Here is an 18,976-nt window from a genome sequence, read left to right on the forward strand (position 1 = left end):
CAATAAAAAAAAAATCAGCCATTTATCTATCGTCATTTAGGAGAAATCGTACGATGAAAGGTTTGTGATGTTCAGATATAGGTTTTTTTTTTTCAACGGTTACAGATCCAGTTGCAGGGTGTTCATACGAATATTTTTAAAGTGTGCTGCGGAGCTCTGCGACATTTCTGTGATTTTCTATGATTTTCTGAAATAACACACACTCACTAAACCCTCCGTAAATAACTCAGTTCTTAACGTAAAGACTTAAAACTCAGGATTCTGTAAAGGCATACCCCAATGAGGATATGAGTTTATTTATAGCTTCCTGTGCCAACAGGAAGTGCCTTAAATGGTGTCATAGTGGCTGTATCCAAGGGTTAAAATGGTCAGATCTTTTCAAAACTTCATATGTGATTAGGCAACCCTCCTGAACTGTAAAATCACTCATTTCTCCCAACAGATGTCAAAGAAAAGCTCTCACACACACACACAGCAAGGATGGAGTGACAAAGCGCGGTGTTTAAAGACACAGAGAGCAGGCAATGGCATAAACATAATCCCAAGGCCGTGCCGAGTCCAACGAGGCGCCCCGCTTGACCGTAGCTCGCTCGGTCTGAGCGCAGCGACCATGAGAAAAATAGGCCCAATATGAAGCCTGCACCAGTACGTCATTTGATTTTGGGTGACAGCGGCGGAACCGTTAGGTTTAGAAGGACAATTCAAACACAGGACTGTTCCTAAGGTCATTCCAATCTGTGCAAGCCTATCCTTGACCGTGTGACATTAACCCTTCACAGTCAAAAGAAGGTGTTTACATAAAAACAGTGTGCATTGACTTCTCTCCCCATAGGAATACATTGCCTGCTCCACTAAATACAACCTGGAGTCTATATGGGTTATGAATGCTGTATGAACCTGTCTTCGGGTACCAGTCCATCAGGCCACTATAAGGTCTACCTGTGTCGATTCTAGGCTTCCTGGACCAACCGGAAGTGGTTACAATCGCCCTAAAACTCAGGATTCTGTAATGGAATACCCCAATGAGGATGTATGTTGAGTTACAGCTTCCTGTGCCAACCGGAAGTGCCATAATTGGTGTCTCATGGGCTGTTTCGAGGGGTTAAAAAATCAGATCTTTCCAAAACTTCATATATATGATTAGGCAACCCCCATGAACTGTAAATCAGTCATTTTTCCCATAAAAATTCAAAGGAAAACTAAATCACACAGATACACAACTTCGATGGAGGGATGTATTGGGGTGTGTAGAGACTGACAGTGCCTCCAATAGTTAGCTTTGTTCGAGCTAAAAAAGAGCTAAAAAAGACACAAGACTAGGTGCATTGTGACCGTCTCGGCCCATAGAGACAGAACCCAACATCTCTGTCCGATAGCTCATTCAAGGACCCCGTAGCAAGGCATGGAAAAAAGTGGATTTTCAGCACCAATTAGGCTTTTACTCGGACACCAAATGACCTATCGAGCCAAAACTCGGGATTCGGGGTCGCCTCACATAGGACTACACATAATGTCCGAACTGGCCCCGCAGCTAGAAAGTAACTATGTGTTTTATGTTTTTTTTATGGTTTGAACCGAAGGCGTTGTGAATTTTGGGCCAGCTCTGAAGTATGTGATACTTGGCTCCTAAACGAGTTGGGAAAAGTGGGTTTGGTGTCAGTTTGCATCAGTTTGGTGTCAGAATGATATCAAATTGACTGATGGACGGTGACTTGCAGGTGACTCTTGTCCATTTGCAATATGTTTAAGCGGTGAGGTACCATCACCAAAAGCGACATTCTGAAATCAACCCAAACGAGCGATGGAGAGGTACCAGAATCACTGCCCAGCCATCCCAAGGTCATCGGGCCAGTGAATTTGGCATCCCTGCACGATTTTTATAGCATGACAAATTGGTGATGGTGAATTTCCAGTTAACCATATGGCAAATGCACAGTGACTTTGAAAGGGTGAGAAAACATTACCAAATGGACATTCTGAAATCAACCCAAACGAGCGATGGAGAGGTACCAGAATCACTGCCAAGCCATCCCGAGTTCATCGGGCCAGTCAATTTGGCATTCCTGCACGAATTGTCAGTGACTTTGCAAAAGTGAGAAAACATTTGCAATATGTTTTAACAGTGAGGTACCATCACCAAAAGTGACATTCTGAAATCAACCCAAACGAGCGATGGAGAGGTACCAGAATCACTGCCCAGCCATCCGAGTTCATCGGGCCAGTCAATTTGGCATTCCTGCATGATTTTTATAGCATGACAAATTGGTGATGGTGAATGCCCAGTTAACCATATGGCAAATGCACAGTGACTTTGAAAGAGTGAGAAACATCACCAAATGGACATTCTGGAATCAACCCTAATGAGCGATGGAGAGGTACCAGAATCACTGCCCAGCCATCCCGAGTTCATCGGGCCAGTCAATTTGGCATTCCTGCACGATTTTTATAGCATGACAAATTGGTGATGGTGAATGCCCAGTTAACCATATTGCAAATGCACAGTGACTTTGCAAAAGTGAGAAAACATAAACAAATGGACATGATGAAATCAACACCACGAGTGATTTGAAAGGAACAACAATCACTGCCCGGTCATCCCGAGTTCATCAGGCCAGTCAATTTTGCATTTCTGCAGGATTTTTGAGCATGTCAAATTTCTTATGACATTTGGCCCCCACAAAACATATGCCTTATGCACAAGTAAAAAAAAAAAAATGTATGATAATAAAATATGACTAAAGTATGTTGATACAGTTCTTATACGTGTGTAATTGACACAAAATTCTAAAGAATTTCGAAAAACGGTCCAGAAAGCACTTTTTTAGGGGTGTGTGAAGTTTATGAAATTTAGCAATTTTTGACTTTTGACTTCTTATGAAATCATGTTCCAAATGGAGAAAACATATGCCTAATGCACAAGTAAAAAAATAAATAAATGATAATAAAATATGACTAAAGTATGTTGATACAGTTCTTATACGTGTGTAATTGACACAAAATTCGAAAAAATTTCGAAAAACGGTCCAGAAAGCACTTTTTTAGGGGTGTGTGAAGTTTATGAAATTTTGCAATTATTGACTTTTGACTTCTGACTTCCTATAAAATCATATTGCAGATGGAGAAAACACATGCAATAACGCGCAAGTAAAAAAAATAAAAACATTATGATAATAAAATTGGACAAAAGTATATTCATACAGTTCTTACACATGTGTAATTGACAAAAAAAGCGAAAGAATTTCGAAAAACGGTCCAGAAAGCACTTTTTTAAGGGGTGATAAGTTTTTGACAAAAAATACATTTTTTCAAAATTTGGCTTTTGGATGTTGACTTGGAGTCCATTTTCAATATGAAAAACCACGGTGGAGCGCACACGCCACCTGTTGGATTTTTGAAGTGTTCCAACTGGCAATAGCCATATGGCATTTGAAGTACATTTTGCATGAATCAACGCCGATTTGGGTGGTATTGACCAATGTGTACATGGTTTGTACTCTGCCAATAGTTTGCCATTCATTTTTGTCCAATACAGGGGGGAATTCCCTTACAGGTGTAAGGGGAGAGAAAAGAGTCAACAAGCTGTCTGACAACTTTCAGTCAAAGGTAGGCTAAAAACAAATGTAATTTTCACTAGACCTCATAATATTTTACCAGTCGGCCAGTGCTTCATAGGCCTAGGCTACCTTAAAACTAAGATATATCAAAACAGTTTTGTGACTTTGACAGGATTTTAAATTGATTAAATTGCAACAAATACAAAAACAAAACTTTAGATGAATGTGTATATTTCTCCATTTACAGTGCCAGATATTCCTATGCTTTTAAGCACTTCTGGTTGGAACAGAAATTTCTCGGGATAGAAAATTGGTAGAATCTCTGGAAAATATGAAACCTTACTTACTACTACATATTTGTAAAATGAGCATTGTACTGTATTTCTCTCTCATGGCCATGCGGCTGGGTTGTGAAGAAATAAAAAATTGCCACCCCACGTCAGTACGTGAAGGAAAAGGTGATGTCTTTGCAATTCAGCTACACCTGTGAGAGGTCATAGCCAGCATTCTTTAATCTGGTGATCCACCTGAAGGAATTAAAATAATACAACTCAATCTGGCAACCCTGAAATGAATGAGATGACCTGCCATTCATTGTCAGGGGGCCTGATGCTGAACCAAATGGTACACATTAAAGTGGCAATATGTAACGTTTTGGGTGACCAAATTGACATAGAAATGTGAATTATAGATTGATCATTCTACTTGAAAACAAGTATAAGAAGCGGTAGATCTGTTCTATGTCCACTATTTCTATGCTTTCTGTTCTTAAGTTTTGTTTTTGCATCTTTTAACTTTCAGTTTTATATTTTTGGTTATGGAAAATATAATTTACAGTGGTTTATAAGGCATAATGACTCTCTACACTATACTATCTTATTTTGTCACATAAACTGAAATCAGGTGAGCTATTAGAGTTTTAGCAACCAGGAAACGTTGCAGCGATTTCTGCATTCTGCATATTGCAACTTTACAGAGTATGTTGGCTGCTCGTGTGGGCATGTGTGTGTGTGTGGGTGGGGGGTTACAGAGTTACCAAGCCACTGGGAATGTAATGATGTTAATGTTTGAGTCATATGGGGCAAGATGATTTTCAGATGCAATAGTAACACCATTACTGTAAACATCAAGCGGGCCATCTTCAATCAAATGTTTTGAATTCATTTTCCGTTGACTTCATTCTCATTTTACAAAGCAGAACAAGGTTTAATAGCAGAATGACCCATTTTCGATTCAACCCAAGGCGCCTGTTACTAGTAGGTAGGTGTTCATGTAGCCATTGAAGACACTCTTGACTGCAGCAAGTGGAGGCGGGGAGAGGCGTATGCTCCGCTGGGCAGGAATGCAGGAAAACACAGTCATGTGAGAAGCAGGATGCTCATCGGAATGCAGAGGGGGTTTTTTTCTTTCGAGTTTGTAGTTTCCGGCCAGAAAGAAGAGAAACCAAGGAACACTTTCTCATTTCTATTTTTTATCATTTTTTTCTCTCTTGTCAAAACACTTTGCTTAATTGCTGGGTTGGCTTCTGGTTCTGTGCAGGCATTTACCTATTGAAACTCTCTCTGTTCCAGTAAGCATCGGTGACTTTGCCATGGGGATTTTGTACATAATCTCCCATTAAAAACAGCTCAATGGTAGAAAGTCACAACTATTCTTCTATTACCGCCAACAATAATTGCTTACAAATGTGCACCAAATGATCACTTCTTATTTTCTGAGTTGAATTTCTCAACACACATTGAGCTATATACAAATTAACGATGTGGTCGCCGAGCAGTTTCAAAGAGGTTTCTTCCATATCTTCCTGTATCTGTCTGCAAACATCTACTTTGAGCATTTGCTTTGCCTGCCTGGAGTGCCAGGTGGGTGGAGTTTGCACTTTTGGGATCATTTGTATTGGTTTCATTGCATCAGGCAAGCAGAGCTACAGTATTTTGAATGGTATTTGAATCGAAGTCCAGGTGTACATCATCATACAACCATTGCTATTCTATGAGATTAAGTAAATGCAATGCCAGCAACAGGGGTTATCCTGACACTCTCTCTCCTCTCCTCCTCACTCACCTGCCAGGGCCTTGATGCGCGAGCGCTCGAACAGGCGAGCCGAGCTGTTCTCATTATCCCACTCCTCATCCCAGCGGTTGTTGACCGTGTCGCTGCTACCGTACTGCTGCGTGATCTCCATGTGTTCATATTCCGCGGCTACGGTCGTCATCCTGACCTTTCACCTCTGACCTTTTCACCGATTACACTTCTTCATCAGTGGCTTCTGATGAGGCCCTGCAATCACAGAAACAGAGAGAGACATGTTCACATACACGCCACACTCAGTTAGGACACCAGAGCTGTATTAGGTGTAGGATGAAGTTGCCCCGAGATACTGATCTTCGGTCAGTTTAGCATATTCCCCTCTAATGGTTTGTGGTTAGGGTTGTGGGAGGGGAAGCTGATTCTAGTTCTGTATCTGGGGTGAACTTCTCCCAGCAGTGGAATTACATATTGTAGATGGCGTTCCAAGTTGTCTATATGCTGTTATGCTGTGCATCTCAAAATATTGCTGTATCATATTAATGTGGTTGTGAGATCTGATCATCTGTGCAGCACGACTACAGAAAAGATGCCCTGGAACGCAACCATTGTATAAGGGCAACTATGGAGATATTTTGAGTAAGATTTCAGCCTGATTTTTCACGCTATACTCTCGGTTAGTTTCCTAAACATGGCTCATAGGTAAACAAATGGAGCAATAGGACACAATGTCTATCTCTTGGTTTAATCACATTTTCCAAATATGTCAAGGATTTAAACACAATTACAGATTTGTGAAAAGTGAGAAATTGAATGACAATGACACATTTTGTCATAATAGAAATTACATTATAGTGAAATGGAGACAACAGTGTTACAAATGTAAGTTGTGTTACCCCACTCAAAGTGAATTAGCCAGCAATGTGTTGCTGATGCCTAAGGACAAAACTTATCAAGACACACAGTGCCATCTTCTGGTAAAACCCAAGACTCACTTCTACCAGAATGTTTTCTATCAAATATACCACATTCAATCAGGGTAGCCCTTTCCTGCAATCAATGACCAAAAGCACCCTCGTTGGCATCATGGGTGGAAAGTTATTCATAATTTTCACATTTATCATTAATAAAGATAATACAAATTAAACAACGAAAATTCTGTGTTTCTATGTCAAACCGTTTTGTTATATTTCAGTCTCTGTGATATATATAAAGTCGATGGCAGCATTAGATTCAAAATATTATATTTCCATTTTTAAATATAGCTACCCTGAAAGTCCTGAGCTCTTTATTTAAAATAAATGTATTGACACCAGATTGTATTATGTTAGTCATCATTAATAGTGACAAGGAGAGGAACTGCTGTTTGACAAAGCGAGATATTGGTATATCAAACTCCCCAAAAACTTTACTCTTCCACAGGTATTTTCCCTCTCCTAGATTTGCAGTCCTCTATTGTTGAGAGTGTTTCCCTTGGAATTCTCTCAACCAGCTTCACCTGGAATGCTTTTCCATCAGTCTTGAAGGAGTTCCCACATAGTCTAACTCATCCCAAACCATCTCAATTGTGTTGAGGTCGGGTGATTGTGGAGGCCAGGTCATCTGATGCAGCACCCCATCACTCTCCTTCTTGGTCAAATAGCCCTTACTCAGCCTGGATGTGTGTTGGGTCATTGTCCTGTTGAAAAACAAATGATAGTCCCACTAAGCACAAACCAGATGGGATGGAGTATCACTGCAGAATGCTGTGGTAGCCATGCTGTTTAAGTGTGCCTTGAATTCTAAATAAATCACTGACTATCACCAGAAAAGCACCCCTACACCATCGTACCTCCTCCATGCTTCACGGTGGGAACTACACATGTGGAGATCATCCGTTTACCTAATCTGCGTCTCACAAAGACATGGCCGTTGGAACCAAAAATCTCACATTTGGACTCAGACTAAAGGACAGATGATTTCCACCATTCAAATGTTCATTGCTCATGTTTCTTGGCCCAAGCAAGTCTCTTCTTTTTATTGGTGTCCTTTAGTAGTGGCTTTATTTGCAGCAATTTGACCATGAAGGCCTGATTCATGCAGTCTCCTCTGAACAGTTGATGTTAAGATGTGTCTGTTATTTGACCTCTGTGAATCATTTATTTGGGCTACAATCTGAGGTGCAGTTAAGTTAATTTTGAGTTATCTTCTGCAGCAAAGCTAACTCTGGGTCTTCCTTTCCTATGACGGTCTTCATGGGAACCAGTTTCATCATAGCGCTTGATGGTTTTTGCGACTGCACTTGAAGAAACTTTAAAAGTTCTTGACATTTTCTGGATTAACTGACCTTCATGTTTTAAAGTAATGATGGACTGTCGTTTCTCTTTGCTTATTTGAGCTGGTCTTGCCTTAATATGGACTTGGTCTTTTACCAAATAGGACTATCTTCACAACAACTGATTGGCTCAAACGCATTAAGGAAAGAAATTGCACAAATTAACTTTTAACAAGGCACACCTGTTAATTGAAATGCATTCCAGGTGACTACCTCATGAAGCTGGTTGAGAGAATGCCAAGAGCATGCAAAGCTGTCATCAAGGCAAGGGTGGCTACTTTGAAGAATATAAAAAATAATTTGATTTGTTTAACACTTTAGTTACTACATGATTCCATTTGTGTTATTTCATGGTTGTGATGTCTTCACTATTATTCTACAATGTAGAAAATAGTAAAAATAAATAAACTCTCGAATGAGTAGGTGTATCCAAACTTTTGACTGCTAGTGTATATAATAAATAAACTAATAATACTCCCATCCGAAGCTTTTGAAAATAGGCCTCATACTCTAGAATAAAGAATGATAAAGAATAAAATAAAGAGACAGAGGGCATCATTATTATCATCACCATCATCACAGCTGCTACAGTAGATTTGATGGAAGCAGCAGTGTACATACCAGTATGTACTTTGTTTCCCTAACCAGAGGCCCCCCACAGTGACTATGGCTGCGTTTTACCCACTTTGCCCTATCTGCTTACATTCAGTAGAAACTGCAATCCTCTTCCTGTAAACATTAGTAGTTGTCTATAGATTGTCTCAGCCGTTTCCTCCTCGCCTGATACATTGTGTATCCCCTGTATCCCTCCCCTGACTAGGGATGAGTCCCAAATGGCACCCTTTTGCATATTTAGTGCCCTATGGGCCCTGGTCAAAAGTAATGCACAATAAAGAGAATAGAGGGCTGTTTGTGACGCACCTAGGACGCAGGTTGACGTTTATTGTCATGAGTCTTGTCCTGGAGGCAGAACTGAGTGATTTCCTTTAGATAGGCCAGCTGCAAAGTCCAAATTGGCTATATTGTAACTATTCATGAAAACTAAAATGAACTTTTTGGTCTTCATTTAAGGTTAGTCATTAGCAGTTTAAGGTTAGGTTTAAAATATCAGATTGTATGACTTTGTGGATGTACCAGCTAGTGATGACTCTGCAGAGCTGCCTCCAGAACAAGTTTCATGACAAAAAATGATAACCTGCACCTAGGACTGCCAAAGACTATTCAACTCAGCCAATTTCATTAGCTGGATAACAACACAGCTCATGTCTATATTTGACCAGTTATCTAAACATTACAATTCAAGTTCTCAGTCTTTAATTTGTAAAAAATAATTCAAATAATTTAAAAGATGTAGTCCGGGATCTTAAGCACTTTCAAATTCATAGCATATTGTACGAATTGGAATTCGCAACATATACAAAAAAAAATAAATGCAGGACATAACATATATGAGGGAGATGAGGTACTGTAGAAGACATAGATGAGGTAGAACACAATTGTGGACAATCTTCAGGGACCCGTTTTGGCACATTGATCACTACATTCAAAACTACTGGCTAAAATTATGCAAATCACTTTAAGGCAATCATTGATAATACTTCTGCTCAACTGTACTGTATTGATCTTTTAGGTCTTCTTTATAAAACTTTTCCATCCATATTCTTTAATTGTTTTTGTGCTTTTACTCCATTTTCTCCAATTGGTAGTTACAGTCTTGTCCCGTCGCTGCAACTATTGTACGGACTCCGGAGGAGAGGTCGAGAGCCATGCGCCCTCTGAAGCATGACCCTGTCAAGCCGCACTGCTTCTTGACACATTGCTCGCTTAACCCGGTAGCCAGCCACACCAATGTGTCAGAGGAAACACCGTGCAACTGGCGACTGAAGTCAGCTTGCCACAAGGAGTCACTAGTGCGCGATGAGACAAGGACATCCTGTGCCAATTGTGCGCCGCCTCATGGGTTTCCCAGTCATGGCCGGCTGTAACACAGCCTGGGATCTAACCCAGGTCTGTAGTGCACCCCTCGGGTGGCCTCATCCATATTCTTAATACAAAATAAATGTTCTGTTTTAATGGAATGATTTAAGGGGAGATACATTTTGTTCATCATAAGAAGTCCTAGGATTCAGCGAAAGGTTCATTAGCAATTACGTATTAGTGGTCTTAACATTTACTGTATGTAAGAGGAGATATCAGCCCTCAAGGAAATAGAGGAGATATGGGTTGGTATGGAGCTCTACAAATGGCATTTGTTTATTGTCCTGAAAGGAAAGAAGAGCTAATAAGGGTCCTCTAATGGAACTTGTAACATGAGCCCTCCAAACACTCCCTAAACCTGTGTAAAAATTAAGATATAAAAACAGACTTCCGTCAAACCTAAAGTATGGCAAATATCAAATGCAGAACTGATGCATTGTTCATTTTAAGATACAGGTATACTTTTTGCTGGGTGAGTTTAGGTCAAAGGTCATTCTTCAGATCAGGTCAGGCCAGACTGTATGGGGTCAGCTAGTAGATTAATCTGTTCATTCCTTATTATTTGTAGTGTGGTCTTATGCCAAATACTGAATGGGTTTCTTAAATTCCTTGGTGTGTGTACAGATGTTTCCTGCAAGTCAACATGTACTCCTTGCCCTCAATATAGCATAAAATTCACTATAAACCTTTCCATCTGCTAATTTCAGAAAGGAATAACATGAAACTAACCACTCAGAAAAAACTGGTTGAACCAATGTTGTTTCCACATAGTTTTAAAAAAGATCAAAGTGATGCCGTTGAATCAACGTGGAAAACTAATTGGATTTGCAAAAAGTCACCAACGTAAGGGAATTTCTTTTTTTTTCCACCCAAATTTAAATCCAATGACATGGTGACATGTTTTGTTGATTTCATGTTAAATTCACATTAGTTGACAACTCAACCAAATGTAAATCAAAAAGATCCCCAACTAAGTGAAAGTATTTCAAAGTATTTCTGCCGTTTTGTTAATCGCACAAAGTCAAAGAACTACAAATCCCATATAGGCTATTCCACCTCGCGCTGCAACACTGCCTGGCTATGGGCTGTGCACACGCGAAGAATCGAGTGAAAGATTCATTTTCAAGATTCATTTTTTTTTACCACGGTTAGTAAGGAACTCAACCATAATTTCTCCTGTTAGTCACACTGGATAAGAGCATCTGCTAAATGACTAAACTATAAATGTAAGGATATTTCACTCACAGCCATAATTTCACCAACTAGGGAACTGAGATCCACATTGATCAGAGATGGTGCAATCATAGAATATCAACCAAAAAAATGTTTTTTTCGATTTATTTGTACAGATCGTGAGGCTAACGTTCATTCATTTTCATCATGTTTACTTCACAGAATGGGAGCAGGCTACAAAAGATACATGCCAGTTACATGGCACCTCCATTGATGGGATACATCCTATTTACACACATTCCACATACTGTGGATATGGGGTACATTCAAAATCTGAATGTTCCACCTGCCTCCTCCCCTAAGAAAAAGTATCATGACATTCACACACTATTCAGATGGTATGTAAATCCAGTAAATAAAAATCCGGAATACTCCAATGATATGTTACGTTTCATATGGTATGTATTAATTTGTGGATGTTATGAATGGCAATTCGTACAATATGTTACTAATTGCAATTTTTACAATATGTTACTAATTGCAATTTTTACAATATGTTACTAATTGCAATTTTTACAATATGTTACAAATTTGCTAAAGTTATTGGTTCACGAATTCCAATTTGTTGTGGCTAACGTTAGCTAGGCTAGGGGTTACGGTTAATCCTATCCTTTTTTGCTCATGCAAAAAATCAGATATCTCTACCTTAAACAAAAGGATTTTGGTGGCGATTTTTTAAATGATCCTAATTAGATTTCTGCAGGGGCACGGACATCGACTGTAGGGGATTAAAGTGTTTTAAGATTAGGGTAAGCTAACATGCTAAGTAGTTGCAAAGTAGCTAAAAAAGTAGTTGAAAAGTTGCTAATTAGCTAACATGCTAAAGTTGTCCTTGATTAGATTTGAACATGCAACGTTTGGGTTGCTGGACGTTCACGTTATATACGCCTACTCATCCATCTCGACCAACCACCCTACCTTTGGTTTTGCCTTAAGTAACCTTCTGTCTTATGTAAACATTCCAAACTATTTGAGTGTCCCGGATTTACATTTACTATGTTACGTCTAGTCTATGAAACTAGACTGCATCCACCCCCTCACTCTGAGCAATAGCAGAAATTGCAACAGCTTGGATACTAGCTTGGCAAATCACCATGGAGTGCTATACACCCAGCAACCTTTCCGCTATCTAACAGTTTGCTGTTGTGTGGCCCGGTTCAGTCTGAAGCTATCGTTTACCATCTACTCTTCACAATGTCCGTCATGTAAGAGCTGTCTGGACAAGAGGGGAATGAAGGCCATACTTTCATGATATAGCAACCGTCTGGCATCACTCACCATGACAGTGCTGCGTGTTTCTAAGCTAGTGTTAAGCTGAGGGTATGCATGTGTAATGATGGGGCGGTCGGAAGCAGGTGAAACGTTTTAATAAAACAATGACACTAACATAAGGCAGTACGCCGATACACAAGAACAATACCAGCTGGTGAGCGAACATGGGAGAGTGACATATAAAGGGGAGGAAATGATGAAGTGATGGAGTCCAGGTGTGAAATGATGAAGGTAATGGAGTCCAGATGTGAATCCTAATGATCATAATGATTATAAAGATGAACAGGTGCACGTAATGAAGAGTGCCAGATGTGCGTAATGATGAATCCCAGGACCGGTGGTTAGTACTCTGGCGAGGTTGTATGCCGGAGGAGAGGAGCAGGAGCAGATGTGACAGCATGTTTAAAATCTACGTGGCAATCACAAAACAAATTATTTACTTTGCAAGCAGGACATTCTACTAGAACATACAATATGTACACATTTTTCAATGTATTAAGCTACCAGACAATCCTTGTTACATCACACCTCCCCTTCCCAAACACACACACACAACAAATCTGATTGTGTGTCTCCACACACCCACACAGACGCTGCTCTACACCTTGCATCGCATATTGGTGCTATGGATACAGATTGCATCTATTGTTAAGCTCCCCTTCACTACCTCTGTTTAATGCAACAGTAGAGACATCATGCCACTCAGTCTTTGTGCATTCAAACATGTATGCTATCCATGGCATGCAGTTTGCAGCTGACCATATTACTGTAGGACTTGCTTTTTGTAACGCATCACTAGCATATCAGGCAATTATATTTTGGGATGGTCTCCTACTAACTGGACACACATGCATGGAATGTGTTAGCGCAAGTGCTTGCTTCAGCAGTGCTACAGCTTTTTAGCATGACGCACATAGAACAAGGCCCTTACAGAAGGCACTCATTTATATTCTACTGCATATGTGCTGCAAGAGATAAAATTGCTCCGAGTAGGATTTGAAACTAGATTGTTTATAAATGGTGTAGGTAGATTTGTGCCAAACAAGGCACAATTAAAAAAATAATTTCAATCAAATTGATTGAAGTACACAAACCAATTCATGTGCAGAGTGAGACTAGTAGTCACAGTGTTACTATTGTCATTCTTTGTGCATCATATGCCCATCATTACAAACATGTATCCTAGTGTAGGTCTAGATCAAGGCAACAACACTTAACTAATGGAAATACTGTATACTGTTAAAAGTCTCTTACACCAAGGCAATGTGAGACTACAGTATATACATTAAAACTGGGACTGAAACATCATGATGACGTACAGTAACAGCAATGTCTGCATCGCCCTCTGTACTGTATCTCTGCCACTGGAGGGCAATGCTTGAGGACGGCTTTATGGACCTTGAAGGGAGTAGCTGAAGTAACCTTCTAAAAGATCAAGGACAACACTGGACTTTTGGAAGCCCTCTCAATCGCAGGGTCAGGGAATAGCCACAGCAGAGTCCAGAGGTGGGACCAAGTCAATGTTTTACAAGTCACAAGTAAGTCTCAAGTCTTCCCACTCAAGTCAAGTTCCAGGTCAAAACAGGCAAGTCCGAGTCAAGACCGACAAATCTCAAATCAAGTCTCAAGTCCTAAACAAGTCAAAATGTTCTCTTCACCAAATGTAAAACCACTTCATATTTTTAACAAGAGTAAGAGTTAGTATATTACATTTATGCAAATTATGAATGCTTTAAAAAATATATATTTATTACTTTCCAAATCAACTTTATATTTCCATGGAAATACATGGGTAGCCATGAGGAAGACCCCCCCCCCCCCTCCAATAGCAATCGACTATCGAGGATCGCTATGGGGCGCAATCGGGGGATGTAGGCTTGTACACAATCGCCCAACCTTAACACACACCCTCTCTGCGTGTCGTTACAGTAGGCTAACGTGTGTCAATGGTTTTAGGAACAGCAGTAACATCAGGCAGGATTTAGGCTACCGAATGCCTAGCCAGTTGTACCTCAATCTTGGGTGCAATGATCACGTTCCCGCACGGACTCACTGTGTGGAGGCTCACTGATTTAACGTTACGTTAGCCTACATGCTACGCTAGCAAAGTTATAAACTATATAGCTGTCGGCTATATTAGCCACGACTTACCGTTCTTTGTGCAACTTCAAATGTTGAACAAAGTTGGAAGTTATTGCGCCTCAGTCTGTAATTTTCTTCCCGCATGTTTTGCAAGGTGCAATCCGTTTTTTGTTGATACAGCGTAGTCTTTATATCCGAAAATAATAATTTTGGATATCATCTTTCCAAGGGCTCCGTCTGAATTCACCCGCCGACGTTCCTCTGCACTGCCACGTGCAACGTTTTCTCAGCTGGCACAATTTGATTGGCTGATGTCTGATTCAAACTGCAATCAGTTAAATGAAGAGTTGATGCGCTGCACACTTTTTTTTAATAGCATCATTTTTTTTATTTTGGCTTGGGGAGGGTATCAAGTCAGTTCGAGTTAAAAGGCTCAAGTCCAAGTTAAGTCACAAGTCATTGGTGTTAAAGTCAAAGTCGAGTTACAAGTCATCATATTTGTGACTCGAGTCCAAGTCATGTGACTCGAGTCCACACCTCTGCAGCAGACATCCCATGATGCTCTTTCGGTACCTTTCTGGTTTGTACACAAACACTGCTATTTTGTGCATTCCAGATGATGATATTGGGCTTTGGTTTACAGGAGGCTTTGGGAGTCCCCATAATACAATGTCTCACTCAGCCCTGAATCCTAATTTACTTTGACATCCACCTGTGTAACTCAAGTTTTTGAGTGCAAATCTTCTATTGACATTAATGTATGAAAGCATATGCATCACAAGCTAGGATTATCAAGGAAGAGATCCAAGCCTTCCAATCAGTTCTTTGTCAACTGCTTCCTTCAGCCCCCTTAGCTGACCGTATCTCTTCAAATATTATTATATTTACAGTCAATGGCATACTATGCTAATCACTTTCTCAATTTAGCTTGTTGACGTATACCATGTCCAGAAAACACATATTTGAAAAATGGTACAAATTGCAGAAATGTTCAATTTTCATATGAGCTACATGAATGTTAGTAAAGTACGATCCATTCTTAAAAGAGTGATTTTTTTTAATAAATGGAACTCATCTGCAGAGTTTCTGCACAGTTACTACTGGCACATGCACCACTAAATAATACACCAACATTAAATCATATCTAGTCAATTGATAGTCATATATACAAGGAAAGAATCAGGACACAGACTATACCAGGGGTGGGACAAACTTTTTGGCTCGAGGGCCACATTGGTAAAGGGTAAAAAATTCAATTTGCGGGACAGAAAAAGGGCAGTTATTTGAAAATATATAGGTCCATTATAATTTGTACATACTCTCTATCTAGTTTTAGAAGTTCAAGTGTGGCCTGGAGTCCCAAAATAATAATTCCCCCACCTCCAAAAACCTCACTCAAATCTCCCATGGGCCAGACTGAATGGGTTTGCGGGCCTGTGGGCCATATTTGCTACAACTTGATTAGAGTCCACCTGTGGTACATTCAATTGATTGGACATGATTTAGAAAGACACACAATTGTCTATATAAGGTCCCACCGTTGACAGTGCATGTCAGAGCAAATATCAAGCCATGAGGTCGAAGGAATTGTCCGTAAAAGCTCCTAGACAGGATTGTGTCGAGGTACAGATCTGGGGAAGGGTACCAAAACATTTCTACAGCATTGAAGGACCCCAAGAACACAGTGGCCTCAATCATTCTTAAACGGAAAAAGTTTGGAATCACAAAGACTCTTCCTAGAGCTGGCCACCTGGCCAAACAGAGCAACCGGGGGAGAAGGGACTTGCTCAGGGAGGTTACCAAGAACCCGATGGTCACTCGGACAGAGATCCAGAGTGCCTTTGTGGAGATGGCAGAACAATCAGGACATTATGGTAGAGTGGCCAGACGGAAGCCACTCCTCAGTAAAAGGCACATAACAGCCTGCTTGGAGTTCATCAAAAGGCACCTAAAGGACTCGCAGACCATGAGAAACAAGATTCCCTGGTCTGATGCAAACCAAGATTGAACTCTTTGGCCTGAATGCCAAGCATCACGTCTGGAGGAAACCAGGCACCGCTCATCCCTGGCCAATACCATCCCTATGGTGAAGCATGGTGTTTTTTTAGCGGCAGGGACTGGGAGACAAGTCAGGATCCAGGGGAAAGATGAACAGAGCAAAGTACAAAGATATCCTTGATGAAAACCTGCTCCAGAGTGCTCAGGACCTCAGACTGGGGCAAAGGTTCACCTTTCAACAGAACAATGACCCTAAGCACACAGCCAAGACAATGCAGGGGTGGCTTTGGTACAAGTTTCTGAATGTCCTTGAGTGGCTCAGCCAGAGCCCGGACTTGAACTTGATCAAACATCTCTGGAGAGACCTGAAAATGGCTATGCAGTAATGCTCCACATCCAACATTACAGAGCTTGAGATGATCTGCAGAGAGGAATGTGAGAAACGCCCCAAATACAGGTGTAGCTTTATACCCAAGAAGACTTGAAGCTGTAATCGCTGCCAAAGGTGCTTCTTGGCTATAACTTAACAAAATGTAGAAAAAGTGAAGGTGTTTGAATACTTTTTGAATGCCCTGGGTTGTGCTTTATTTTATTGTTGACTTGTTATTAATATTTACATACAAATGAACTGTTAAAATGGTAATTATCTAATAATGGCCAAATTATTACTTTTCAGTTCATGATGTAAATACTAGCTGAAATTCAACTGCCAAATAAAGGATTAGCCACAAAGGTAAATTTCCCATTAAATGAAAAACAAAGATCAAATATTTACTTAAAAAAGAAAACACTCCTGGGTGTAACCAATGATATCTTTATCAGCCACTGGAAAGAAACAAGATTTACCATGCCTATAAGAGTAGAGAACCACTGGGATCAGATAGTGGTGTGGGAAGAGACCAGGGAGGGAGCATCATCACCTCCTTCCTCTGGGTTGTATTATTGGCCAGAGGAGGTGATAGCCACATTCCAGAGAGAGGTCTAAGGCTAAGGCCAGAAACAAATGGCTGATAATGTTGGTTTGTTACCAATACTTTGATTAGGTGATAAGGATACATTATATAATTTGTGACAATCTGGTCCCAAACTGGATTGTGGTTCCAAACTACAGTCGTGGCCAAAAGTTTTGAGAATGACAAATATTAATTTTCACAAAGTCTGCTGCCTCAGTCTGTATGATGGCAATTTGCAGAATGTTATGCATTTCAGCCCTGCCACAAAAGGACCAGCTGACATCATGTCAGTGATTACCTCGTTAACACAGGTGTGAGTGTTGACGAGGACAAGGATGGAGATCACTGTCATGCTGATTGAGTTCGAATAACAGACTGGAAGCTTCAAAAGGAATCATTGTTCTTCCTCTGTCAACCATGGTTACCTGCAAGGAAATACGTGCTGTCATCATTGCTTTGCACAAAAAGGGCTTCACAGGCAAGGATATTGCTGCCAGTAAGATTGCACCTAAATCAACCATTTATCGGATCATCAAGAACTTCAAGGAGAGCGGTTCAATTGTTGTGAAGGCGGCTTCAGGGCGCCCAAGAAAGTCCAGCAAGTGCCAGGACCGTCTCCTAAAGTTGATTCAGCTGCGGGATCGGGGGGCACCACCAGAACAGAGCTTGCTCAAGAATGGCAGCAGGCAGGTGTGAGTGCATCTGCACGCACAGTGAGGCAAAAACTTTTGGAGGATGGCCTGGAGTCAAGAAGGGCAGCAAAGAAGCCACTTCTCTCCAGGAAAAACATCAAGAACAGACTGATATTCTGCAAAAGGTACAGGGATTGGACTGCTGAGGACTGGGGTAAAGTCATTTTCTCTGATGAATCCTCTTTCCGATTGTTTGGGGCATCCGGAAAAAAGCTTGTCCGGAGAAGACAAGGTGAGTGCGACCATCAGTCCTGTGTCATGCCAACTGTAAAGCATCCTGAGACCATTCTTGTGTGGGTTTGCTTCTCAGCCAAGGGAGTGGGCTCACTCACAATTTTGCCTAAGAACACAGCCATGAATAAAGAATGGTACCAACGCATCCTCCGTGAGCAACTTCTCCCAACCATCCAGAACAATGCCTTTTCCAGCATGATGGAGCACCTTGCCATAAGGCAAAAGTGATAAGTAAGTGGCTCAGGGAACAAAACATCGATATTTTGGGTCCATGGCCAGGAAATTTCCCAGACCTTAATCCCATTGAGAACTTGTGGTCAATCCTCAAGAGGCGGGTGGACAAACAAAAACCCACAAATTCTGACAAACTCCAAGCATTGATCATGCAAGAATGGGTTGCCATCAGTCAGGATGTGGCCCAGAAGTTAATTGACAGAGGTTAATTACAGAGGTCTTGAAAAAGAAGGGTCAACACTGCAAATATTGACTCTTTGCATCAACTTCATGTAATTGTCAATAAAAGCCTTTGACACTTATAAAATGCTTGTAATTATACTTCAGTATTCCATAGTAACATCTGAGAAAAATATCTAAAGACACTGAAGTAGCTAACTTTGTGGAAATTAATATTTGTGTCAT

General features: G+C 40.6%; 1 protein-coding gene across 2 annotated transcripts in view; it reads right to left on the minus strand.

Moving 5' to 3' along the window:
- Positions 1–18,976, minus strand: part of LOC135521950 (spectrin beta chain, non-erythrocytic 1-like) — a 110,527-nt gene that overhangs the window by 82,733 nt on the left and 8,818 nt on the right. For both annotated transcript variants that reach the window (XM_064947777.1, XM_064947793.1), the window contains exon 2: positions 5,619–5,834. In XM_064947777.1, the coding sequence (XP_064803849.1) occupies positions 5,619–5,769 (151 nt within the window). In that variant the 5' untranslated portion in view covers positions 5,770–5,834. The remainder of the gene's footprint in view (positions 1–5,618; positions 5,835–18,976) is intronic.

This window comes from Oncorhynchus masou, chromosome 4 (assembly GCF_036934945.1).
Source record: "Oncorhynchus masou masou isolate Uvic2021 chromosome 4, UVic_Omas_1.1, whole genome shotgun sequence".
Classification (NCBI taxonomy): Eukaryota; Metazoa; Chordata; class Actinopteri; order Salmoniformes; family Salmonidae; genus Oncorhynchus; species Oncorhynchus masou.